At 39.6% G+C, this 11624-nt stretch overlaps 1 protein-coding gene across 1 annotated transcript; it reads right to left on the bottom strand.

The window, feature by feature from the left end:
• Positions 1-3563: 3563 nt before the first annotated feature.
• Positions 3564-6034, bottom strand: LOC108649163 (facilitated trehalose transporter Tret1-2 homolog). Its single transcript, XM_018098177.3, has 6 exons — positions 5886-6034; positions 5591-5820; positions 5405-5535; positions 4855-5204; positions 4374-4786; positions 3564-4310 (listed from the first exon to the last, which is right to left on the bottom strand). Exons 1-6 carry the CDS (start codon positions 5962-5964, stop codon positions 4113-4115), a joined length of 1401 nt encoding a protein of 466 aa, XP_017953666.1. The 5' UTR covers positions 5965-6034; the 3' UTR covers positions 3564-4112.
• Positions 6035-11624: the final 5590 nt, after the last annotated feature.

Here is an 11624-nt window from a genome sequence, read left to right as displayed (position 1 = left end):
CTATCCCGATTGTCCGTCCGCAGTTCATCGAAGGTCATCCGGCATACCGGACAAATTGTCTGCGCTGTCTGCGCGCATCCGCGAGACAGATTCAACAATTGCCAATTAACGCAGAGTCGCTGAGGCACTGCCTTGATGAAGTCTTCACAGCTTCCAGCTCTAAGCTCTCTGGTCTCAGCTCAGGTCTTTATGCACTTCACAGCTGCTGCTCATCGCTTGACCTTTCAATTAATCATGGTTAATTTATTTGTGCACACATAAAACAATTTTTCCAGTTCCAAGACGAAGCGAGGTGTTTCTTCTGATGTTGAACGGTAGCTGCTTGTCAGCTCGTCTAGTTTTTCATATTCCGCACAAGTTTTGATGCGAGCGTCTATTAATTTTCAGACCAACGGCAGGTTTCGAACTGGGCCCCAAACAGATGCTTTGCATATCTGAATAATTTAGTGTTTATTTTTATTGTGTTTGTATTTGAATAAATGCATATGAAACTAGCTTATGCGTGTTTTCATTTAGGGTTTTACAGAGTTCACTCAACCCTTTCTTTGGCACACAAAAATATTCAAATGGAGTTATTTGCATTCAAATTTAAGCAAATTCTAACTATGATTTATCATTAAAATGGAAGATTATCTAACATTTTGTTAGTCTATTGCATAACATTGCTATTCAGTTCTATATGTATATATATAACTGTCAGACTTGAGAGTATAACTGTATAGCTTTTGATTGGGTCATCCGATCTGAAAGTAAACTAACGTTTCATCATTTGGAAAAAGAATTTAATTGGCCTACTTTAATAATTATTAAACAATTATTATTATTTGGCCAAATTTTTGCGCCTACCTTTCCATTAATAATCTTTCTGAAAGTTCAGCACTGATGTTTATGTAATACTGAACAAAGGCAATGCGTAATTCCCTAAGCTCCCGCTTCCATTTACAACACGCGCCTGCGGCGATTCGCAAAGGTAGCGCCACGAAATTAGAGCAGATAAATAGTCGAAATTATATATAACAATTGCAACAATTGATTTCCAGCGAAGAAGAGCGGACAATGGAAACGTCGCATCATTGAAAACAAAAATCAAAAATCATTATAAATGAAAACGATATTTGCAATGACACAATAAATAAATCGAGAAATAATTTTTGGGTGGCAATTGTGTGAAATTCCAAATTATTTCACTCTCAATTTCAGGCGCTATCAATGGAGATCACTGGGTGAGTGGCATACAAATGAAATGCTCCGGATATGGCTACCATTGCCACACACACACATACACTCACACCCACACACTCACACACAAAGGATGACATTTTGCATCGCAAATGGCCTATTAATGGCCAGTGGGCGCATAGGCCGGGCTCAGACAATGGCCCGCTGCTTATTTAGCTGGCAGACGGAGCACTTTCTTTAAACAATCGAAAGCAAACAATCGAAATTTGTGGAACCACAAATCAAACACTCACAACAATGAGAAATCGCTCGCATTAGTCGCAATTGTTTGGCACTTTTTTTTATTATACATATTTTCGAAGCGAGGGCGATTGAAACTGCATTTGGCCACACGCAAAGTGAATGTGCCTAATCCACCTTAGAAGCTAGAGTATTGTGCGAATAAATATTAAATATGTAACGAATTGTAGATTGGATTATTTATATTTAGATGATGTCTACCATATTATTTTATTTAAAATTTATATTTAAAATCTATAAAAATATTTTAAAGTGAATATCACTGCAACTTAAAGATCATCTATTAAAAATCTAGGCGATATCTGTATTTGATGATAATAACAAATAATAATAATGTTCTAACATAATTATTTTCATAATAATTTATACGTATTTTTATGTGTAAATTAAACTTGTTATTTTTTAGTTAAATTTAAATAAATATTCAATTTATATTAATTTTTTTTTAATTAAAATTTTTTTTTAATTTACAAAATATATTTAATATATACTAAATTTTTATAACTTGTGTTTTTTTTTTTTAATTTTCGGTATCCATATTGATGACTATCTTCACTGCTGAAGCTCTTAGGGTATTAAGTCTTTCATCTCTGCCTTTATAATTGAGCTGCTTCTGCTTCCGGCAAGTCATCCGCGGTGGGAGTCTCTGGGAGCTGTGTGCACTGGGTCAATATAAGTATATAAAATATGCGCTTATCCAGCCAATCAGCAGCTGCAATTAGCTGAAATTGCATTTAAGTACTCCTAAGTGCAAGCCATAAAGAGAATACAAAAAAATTTCAAATGTTACAATTCTCCACTCGTTGTGGTTAAATTTCCGCTTGTCAGGCACTGGGAAAACGGCTCCCAGTCGAAAGCAGACGTTTGGAAAAACGTGTGAAAATTATGAAATTGCATTTGCTATGGACTGCACTCCCGAAAAGGCAGCTGCAAGCCGCGCAAAGTGCGGTTAATTGTGGCTTTTGTTGGTCTTCTATGGCCGCTTGGAATACAATTTATCATCAGCGGCAGATCGGCTGCGATCTGGGGAGATTTGTGTGTCCTCCCTCTGTCATAAAGCTCACTTTTGAGCGTGCACATCCCTCCACATTTCGTAGAGCCGAAACAAAACCCAAATAAATAATTTCTCGGAATTAATGTGTCTTTGTTTGTTTGCTGATGCGAATTCATTAATTCGCATTTATCATTTCATAATCGCAAAACGTGTCTACCAAAATATGGTTTTCTGGCCAAGTTTTTCTCCGCTGTAAGGCCAACTGCACGCTGCATTGTATTTTTCAAAGATTTTTTTTTATTGTATAGTTGTAAATCTCTTTAGATTGGCGTTCATTATATGTTTTACTACATGCCAACTTAAAGGCTTGATTTTGTTTATATAAAAAAAGTTACTGTCCTCTGTCACGTATTGTTGAGGAAAACTTTAGATGCATCGATAAGAAATGAGGAGCAAAATAAAGTAAAAATATATTAATATGAATTATATAAAGAATGTTGATTTGTCCATCACACATCTCTTTTGTTGCTCCATAATTCAGTAATGAGACAATGGAATGCAAGTCAAAGTCAAAATATAAATGTGTTATATATGGATTGTATAAATTACAATAAAATGTGGATAAATATGTAAAGAGAAAGATACAAATTGAGAGTAATTTATATTGTGTCTGGCCATCTGTTATACAAAACAAAACGTTAGCTTAATTATTCGACGAATTAACAACTCAGCTCAAACACAATGTGATCCCACAAAGCTCATGAATATAAATAGCTCTTGTTTGACAAATGAATCTTTTATTTATTTTTGTTGTCAAATTTGCGCCTTAAAATATTTATTATTTTAATTATATTAATATATTTATTATTTTATTTTTTTTTCAGATTATTTAAATAAATTTAATAATATATTATTTATTACCAAACTGAACTGCATAGCTCAATTCAGTTCAATTTTTTAAGTTCATTTAAATCAATTTAGTTTTAAAATTATTTTTTTTTAAATTTTATATTTTTGTTTATCTTAAATATATATTGAATATACTTTATAAATATTAGTTCTATATTAATAATTATATTTTTAATATATATATTTTCAAGTATAGTAACTAGTATATTAATTACTATATTAGCTAGGTTCAAGTCTCTTTAATTTCATTATTTGCATAACTATAGCTAACTGATTTGCCCATGCTCAATTTGAACTCGTAGCACAGAGCTCAGACTTTCTCCAAGTCAAATTAAATAATATTTAAAGACTACACACACACACACAGACACACACACATACATGCATACACACAATACACGCGAAATGTGAGCTAAGCAACAATAACAACAATGGCAAAAGACCGAAATTGAATTAAGTTCAAGAGTTCAGGATGAGCTCCATGCTCCCCATGCCCCATTTGTGGCTGGCGGTTGTCTGGTTCGCTTCGACGGCACTGTCTTGACAAGCGAGTGCTCGTAACACTCACTCACTCACTCACTCACTCACTCACTGGCACTCATAATGGTAATCCCGGCTTATGCAACGTCTCGCCCATACAAAAGCGACAATTTGGCGTGGTCGCTGGGATTGATGCCGTTCGGCGAACTCATCATCGAGAGCCACACGTATAGCTTACACGCGCCCTCAATTAGTGCGTCAGCTGTTTGCCTTTGGTCTCTGGCAGACAGAGGCCCAAAATGACGAACCCAATGCCACAAACGCCGGCCGACATGTACATGGTGACTGGCAGGCCGGGGCCAAAGATCAGCAGCGGGTAGATCTTGAGCGAGACGAACATGAAGGCGCTCAGCGTGGCCATGCAAATGGAGGTGCCCAGGGAGCGAATCTGTTGGATGCAAGCACATGAGATCACTTGCATTATGGGGATCAGTGGCTGATCTCAGCTTACCTTGGCGGGCAGCAACTCAACAACAACGACAAAGATCAGCGGTATTATGCCCAAGGCGGCTATGAAGCCTACGAAGCACATGAGCAGCAGGGAGAGCCAATTGTTGGCGGCCAGGAACTCAGCGGAGGCGAGATGCTTGAGCAGCCCAATGGCCAGCTCGCCCAGGCCCATGCCCGCCATGGAGGTGAGCAGCAGCCAGCGTCGCCCCACTCGATCCACCAAAGCGACGGCAAAGAGCAAGCCCACCACCTGGGCAGCGCCCACGATAATGGTGCAGGTATTCGCCTCTATCTGGGTGTGCAGCTCGTTGAAGATGTTCGAGGTGTAGTTGAAGAATGCGAAGCTGCCCGACAGCTGGTTGCAGAAGATCATCAAGAAGTTCAGCCCAAAGATCTTTATGGTAGGCAGATTGACTGTAAACATAACGCGCACACAATGCAAAGTTGTAAAAGCCTCAGCGCCTTATCAGTATCGAGCTTACAGAAATCTTTCCAGACGACATCTTGGCGCACTCCGCCGCTGAGCACTTGCTGCTTGAAAGTCGCAAACTCTCTTTCCGTCGCATCATCGTGAGCTGACTCACCATCTGTCTTAGCTATGGTCAGGTTCTTGTAGAAGCAATACGATTTCTTTGCCTGCTCGTCCCGGCCCCTGCGCAGCAAGTACTGCGGTGTCTCAGATAAGCCGAAGATGGCCACAAGATAAGCTACGGGCACCGCTACAGCTATGCACGGCACCAGATAGTAGTCCAGATACGAGCTGAGCAAATAGCCGATCATCAGGCCGATGCTGACATACATCATGGCCATGGAAGATAGCGCGCCACGAATGCTGGGGGAGTTGGCGCAAAAAGAAAGCAGTTACATAAGGAAGATCCAGCTTAGAGGGTGCTCAGATTACAAACTGCAATCTGCGAGAGCAAACAAACTGTTTTACAATATCATAAAGCAGCTCGTTTGCTGTCTATATTAAACTGAATCTGTATTCACTCTGTGAGCTCATCTGGGCAGATTTCATTATAAACAACTTACTTGTTGTCGGAGATCTCAGCTACAAATATAGGCAATACCACATAGACGCCGCCGCCCGTGATGCCCGCCAGAAAGCGACCTGCGTACAGATACGTCACATCTTTGGCCACATAGATGAGAATCCAATAGGTCTATCAGAGATACGTTAGTCTAATAACTGAAGTGAGCAACGTTTCATATAGTTACCATATTGGGTATGGCCAGCAAGTTCATGCACACTTTGCGGCCCAGGCGATCCAGCAGCAGTCCAAAGATTATGTTGCCCGTCAGGGCGCCCAGGCCGATCAGTGAGCCCACCCAGGAGGTTTCGGTGACAGTGATGGGCGTGTTCAGCGGCGTCTGATCTGAGCCCAGGAAAGGCAGCGACGGCGCCAACCAGCCCACTCCGATGCCGTGCTGCAGGGTCAGGATGTGCACTTCACATGCGGATATACGAATAGGATTATGCTTTGATTATGCGCCGGCCACATATGGACCTCACCTGTCATGGTGGCTATCACCTGCCAGCGATAACGCGCACTAAACACGCTCGGCTTCTGTGCAGCAACACTGTAAACCATTTTGAGCCTTTTCCAGCACTGATTGATGTGGAGGGCTCTGCGAACTCTAGTCTACTAAACGTTCTGAATTTTCTACTCATTTGCTTTTATAGTGATTATCTCAGTCCCGGACCCTCAATAAAACTATAGATTAGATATGTGCGGGAGTATATAAATTTGAGAGACAACTGACTCTTTGGACTACCGACAGATATGCCTAGCTCGAATAGGGTTTACTGGAGGCCAGTCATTTGAGGTGGCAATAGGCAAATTTCTTTAGGCGAAGAGTAAAGAGAACTTCCCTGGGATTTTCTAATAAAAAAACTTTATTTTATATAATGCAATAATTTGTCATTTTCATATATATAGTTTCAGCATTGTTAATGTAAGTGAACTTTGCTTTGTACACCCATTCACAAAGTATATAAAGCATATTAGTTTTATAGAATGGCTCTTTTGAAACCTTCAAATTTGGGAAAAACCCTATCATTAGTACAGTTTTCCAGCGTAAGCCACAAAAATATAAATGACATTGCTCTGGAATAGATGGGTTAAGGTAATGTGAGTCCTTCTGGCTCATTCATCAAAACACGTATATTTTTTTATAGCCCATGAGTGAGTATTATGCAGTCGGTAGTGCTCGATTGCAATCTTCTTACTTGAACCTTTTTGTTTATCACTGATATAATTCAATTGTTCACAAGACTTGCTTGTAAATATTGTTGTTTACATCGTGAATGAGCTTTAAGAGCTTATTCTATACTAGTTCCCCAATGACTGACAGTTTCTCCATACAAATTAGGCGCAAGCCTTTGCGTCATCATTTAATCATTACAAGATAAGTCTTCGTTTTGCATTCCTACAGAATTTCGTGATATAATGAAATAGACATGTAAATTATCTAGCACTCTAATCAGTATCTAGTAGAGAGCCATCGTAAAATGCGTGGGATGAGATGCGTGAGTAAGCATTCAAAGTTGAGATAAGAATCGCAAGAATTGGCAGAGATTAGAAATAGAGATAACAATCAAAGAGATCTCGTATATACTAAGCTTAGAATCGACTGTTGATCCCAGAGATAAGAAATAGAGATATATCAGATGCTAATAACAGGAATGCAGAGCTATGCAAAAAGTTATCGCTGTCTCACTCTCAGTTTATCTACTTTAATATTTGTTTTATTTTGCGAGCGTACAGAAATAAAAGCCAGAAATTATTACCTGTTCCCAGGCAAATTATAAATTATGATGATATAAAACTCATTAAGCAGAAAAAGAGATGATTTCAGCTCGTATAAGCAACATCTAGATAGACGCCTTGGTAACAGGCTGAGAGAGTAAGAAAGAGAGAGAGAGAGCTGGCCAATTGGCTCAACAAGTTGGCAAATTGGAGATTTCTGCTGCATTGATAAACACAATTTGCGATCGAGCATCGTGTCACAATAAATGATTTGCCTGCGATCAAGTGATTATCCGCGGTTCCTGCCTGCCGAACCAAGGAAACCTATGTCGCTCGATAATGATGGATGCTACCAGCTTGTTGGCAACTCGGCACCAGACTTGCATAAATCTGCTGTATTTTTTCCTCTTTCTTATCTTGCGCTTGCTTCGTGATTCGTGGTTCGAGTTTGAGCTCGAGTTTGAGGTCAGAGTTCGGGCCCTGCGGTTTGATGCGCGGCTTTGCAAAATGCCCAATAAAAGAAACATTTTTGTAGTTGCTGCGAGTCTGGAATTAAGCAGGCATATTATTGTATGTCGATAGGTCTCTCTCTCTCTCTCTCTCTCTCTCTCTCTCTCTCTCTCTCTCTCACTCTGTGCATTTACATATGCAGTAGAGTCAATTCGTATATACATAGATATATATCTTCCATTAGCCTGCGATTGTTGCGCGCTTTCAATTGAGAGTTGCTTCGCCTTATTTTGAGATCATTTGCTTGGCTGTCGCTGAGATTTATTTTCAAGAATCTTATATTCTGACATTCCCATTGGATGAGCAGTTCGATTTCCAGTTTTAGTCTGCATTGGCAATTTATGATGCGGTGCACTCTAAGCTGGTGCTATATTTATTTTGTTTCGCTCTTTGCAGATAAGATCTTAGCGCAATGTCGTGAATGACATTCAAGTTTCAATAAGTGAAACTCAATTGCTTCGATAAAATATGCCTTCATTTCATTTAATTATAAAGATTTTCTATGGACCGTGAGCTATATAATTTATTCTGCAGTTTATTTTATTAATGATGGAATGTTGCGTTAGAGTACGCAAATGTTTTCTCACTAATCTTTAGCATCTATTTAATGTGTAATTCTTATTTATTTGAATTTAAAACACAAAAATGTGCCTCGTTTACTGTTCCACTGCCTTCATTAATCAAAGCGTTGCTTCATATCTCCCAACTTTGATCTTGACATTTTTTCGGCCAGAACAAAGCCTAAGCTGCAACATTTTTGGGTCTACCCAAAAAGCGCACACATTTGCAATCTCAAAAAAATACAATAAAAAATGAACGAAATGATTGTCGTATATTAAAAATGTGCCCACACACACACATTATAAATGATGTACAGCACAGACAACAATAGATGAACCAATCCGCAGACCTTTCTGGTACCCGAAAATTAATTAGATTAATTGCAGCTATTTGCAATTAGCTAAAGAAGCCAACAACAAATTGCCACTGGGAGCGGGATGTCCCAGCGGTGGCCTCTGGCTGCTGCTGTGGAAACGACGCCATGAATGGATGAGCAATTGGCAGCAGCAGCAGTAGCCACCAAACGGTACAGTGAATACGAATTCGTTTTATTGTTCTCATGCTGTGACTCGAGCTCTGAACATGTTGACAGCAGGCGCGACAAACGATTCCGACTGCCGCCGCCGTTGCTGTTGCTGCTGCTGCTGTTGCTGTTGCTGCTACTGTTGCTACTGCGCTGTGGGTGCAACATGCCTGTGGCACTTACAAAGGGTATTCGCCAGATGGAGGCCAGCCTTACGAAAATCGCACGTTTCTATGCAAATCTTTGTTGCTTTTCAATCATCTGCACGGCAGCGGCTGCTCGCTTCTATTATTTTCTATACCCGCTCAGGTCATAAAACGAGTATATTCAGGCTGTCTAACTTATCCTCGTCTATGCTGACTGTACTAATTAAATCGGCAATCGATAGATGTAGTTTCGATGTAGTTTCGATCCGCTTCCTGACCACTAAGCACCTTCATTTAGAAGAGCCTCTACCGTAGCATTATAGTAAGGGTATTGAAATTTAAATTTTATTCTGTTTTATTAAGTTGAACTTGGACGAGTATTAATCAGTCTGTTTCATGCGAGGGTAAAGTTCTTATTATTTCTTTACTTTAGGGGATCTCTCTTGCTCTCTCTGTGTCTCTCTTTATATCTGTGTAGGTTTGTAGGGCCTTTGCGGCCCGTAGGTAATAATTATCGCTTGAATTACGTATTTCGGCTGCTTCTCGCTTTTGTTTACGATGCCAGCGTTGCGCCTTATTTTTTTCTTCTTTCGAGACTCTGTTTGGCAATCTGTGGCTGGCATAGAAAATGGGTGTTAAAATTAACGGGACTTAAATGGTTTTTCAATTTTACAAAAGGCTTCTTCACCGTCTTGCATTGGATTGCAGCACGAAGAAAAAAATGAAAATGAAAATGAAAATGAAAAACAGAAGCCCTCATTTCATGTACTTTGATGGATAGTTTGGGGTTAAATATAGGTTGGCTTCTGGCTTCTTGGCTGCTCTGGCGATGATTTGACACATTGCCGCAAAATGGCAAAACGACCTTTAAGGTTGTTGCTCAATGTGCCCGAGCATCCAACTATCTGGCTCGCCTCTAAACATATGCAGCTGCAATGCGCTCAGTTGTAAAGCGAATTAGTTGTGGCAATGAGTTTTGCCAGCAAATTGCCAAATAATTTTCCCATTATCTAGTTAAGCTGCAGTCTTCAATGTTAAGAGGGGCTTCAAAGCAGCGACACTTGAGTATTAAGGAAATTGGTCTAAGCGAGTTGAACCTAGAATGTGCGTGACACAGCACATCTACATAGGTAACTCCCCAGGCACTCCAATTCCATTTTAAAGTTAAATTCTATTGGTTCAGCTCGCCCTTAAATATAATTTTAATTGGAATACTCGACAGCCCCATCGATGTAGCAATTAATTATAATGACCTAACATTTCGACAACAACTTAATTAAGTTGACAGAAGCGCTGCCAAGAGATACCCCGTCTTGAGGTCTGCCCCTAATTAAATGCCAAGAATTGAATGAGCAATCAAGGAAGAATCTAATGAGGCCCACTGACATGCCACGCAACTGCAAGTCAGCTTCTAAGGCTAGCAGCATTTAATAATTCTGCAAATCTGGCATTTGCTTCGTTCCGCTTTGTCCACGCTTTTATTGCTACAGGGTATTTAAAATGGTCAATGTCATTTGTCGTGAAGCCAGTGGCTAGATAAATACAAATATATTTCTGTTTATGCTTGAATGAGCGGGCAACCCCAATATGAAATGCAGAACCGACCCGCTATTAAAATCACGTTAAGCTAAGCATGCACAGCAACAGCAAGTTCGTTGCTGCAGTCTTTCGTTTTGTGACTTTGAGGTGATTACCAGCGTCGCTTCTGACGATTACAGACGCTTTTAATAGAATCCAATGCGGATTTGTTCATGTAGCAGACAATCAGACGCTGCTGATGGCTGGAAGTAGATATCGCTACTACCCAAAAAAAAAAAGAGACAAAAAAACCAAAACAAAAAAAAAACTCGTGGGAATATTTGCGACTGCGATTATTTAAGCATTTCCTATAGCACAATCATAATCGAAGGCGCAATGAATGCGCCGTGTAATGCAGCCATCTGCATCGCGTGGAGGTGGAGAGATAGAGATGCAGCTGGAGGTGGAGCTGGAGAAGGAAGCAGCGGCAAGGCAGAAGCTGTGCCCAAGAAACCGAAGCTCTACACAGTTTGTTATGCAATGGCAGCGTTTGTCAGGGCTTCGGCTCGCAGTCAAAATCACAGCGCCCCTCAGCCAAACCAAGAAGCTGGCCAAATCATAATAAAAACTGTCCACTGTCAACTCTTCAGCTTTCGCGCATCTCATCTGTCTTCGGCCCGGCCAATGGCCCATAAACAGAAACCACAACTCGAGTCATAAAGTCGTCAATGACAGCGTTTCAAATCAATAATTGAAAATCAAATTTGACTGCTGCCCCGCGCCGCGCTGCGGCTGCTGCTGAAGGGCCCTACATTAATGATATATCTACTGGTTTCGCCTTCCCTTTCCCTTTCCCTTTTCCCTTTTCCCAAGCCAGCATCATTCCGAGTGTATTTGTTTTACGATGAAGATATCACAGCTTGAGATTGATACATTATTTCTTTCTTGGCTTGATTATAAGTGAGTCATCTTTTTGTAATTTTAATTTTTTTCGTAATAAAATGAGACCTGTTGAATTATAAAGTTTATTTCTTTATTTTATAATTATATTGAATTTGCTTAGCAATAAATATATAATATAAAATGCGCTTGAATAAATAATATATATAGCATTTAATTTTTTATTTAAAATGAACTTATATTTAAAAATTATTTGAATGAAATATATTTTCTCCCATATTTTTCCTATGAGGAATACTTAAAATACATATTTAAAGTTTTCAACAAAACTTGAGAATATATAA

The sequence above is a fragment of the Drosophila navojoa genome, chromosome 2, assembly GCF_054131105.1.
Source record: "Drosophila navojoa isolate 15081-1374.11 chromosome 2, UAZ_NAV_1.0, whole genome shotgun sequence".
NCBI classification, from domain to species: Eukaryota; Metazoa; Arthropoda; class Insecta; order Diptera; family Drosophilidae; genus Drosophila; species Drosophila navojoa.
The sequence above is the reverse complement of the archived record's forward strand: the minus strand, read 5'-3'. Positions and strand labels throughout refer to the sequence as shown.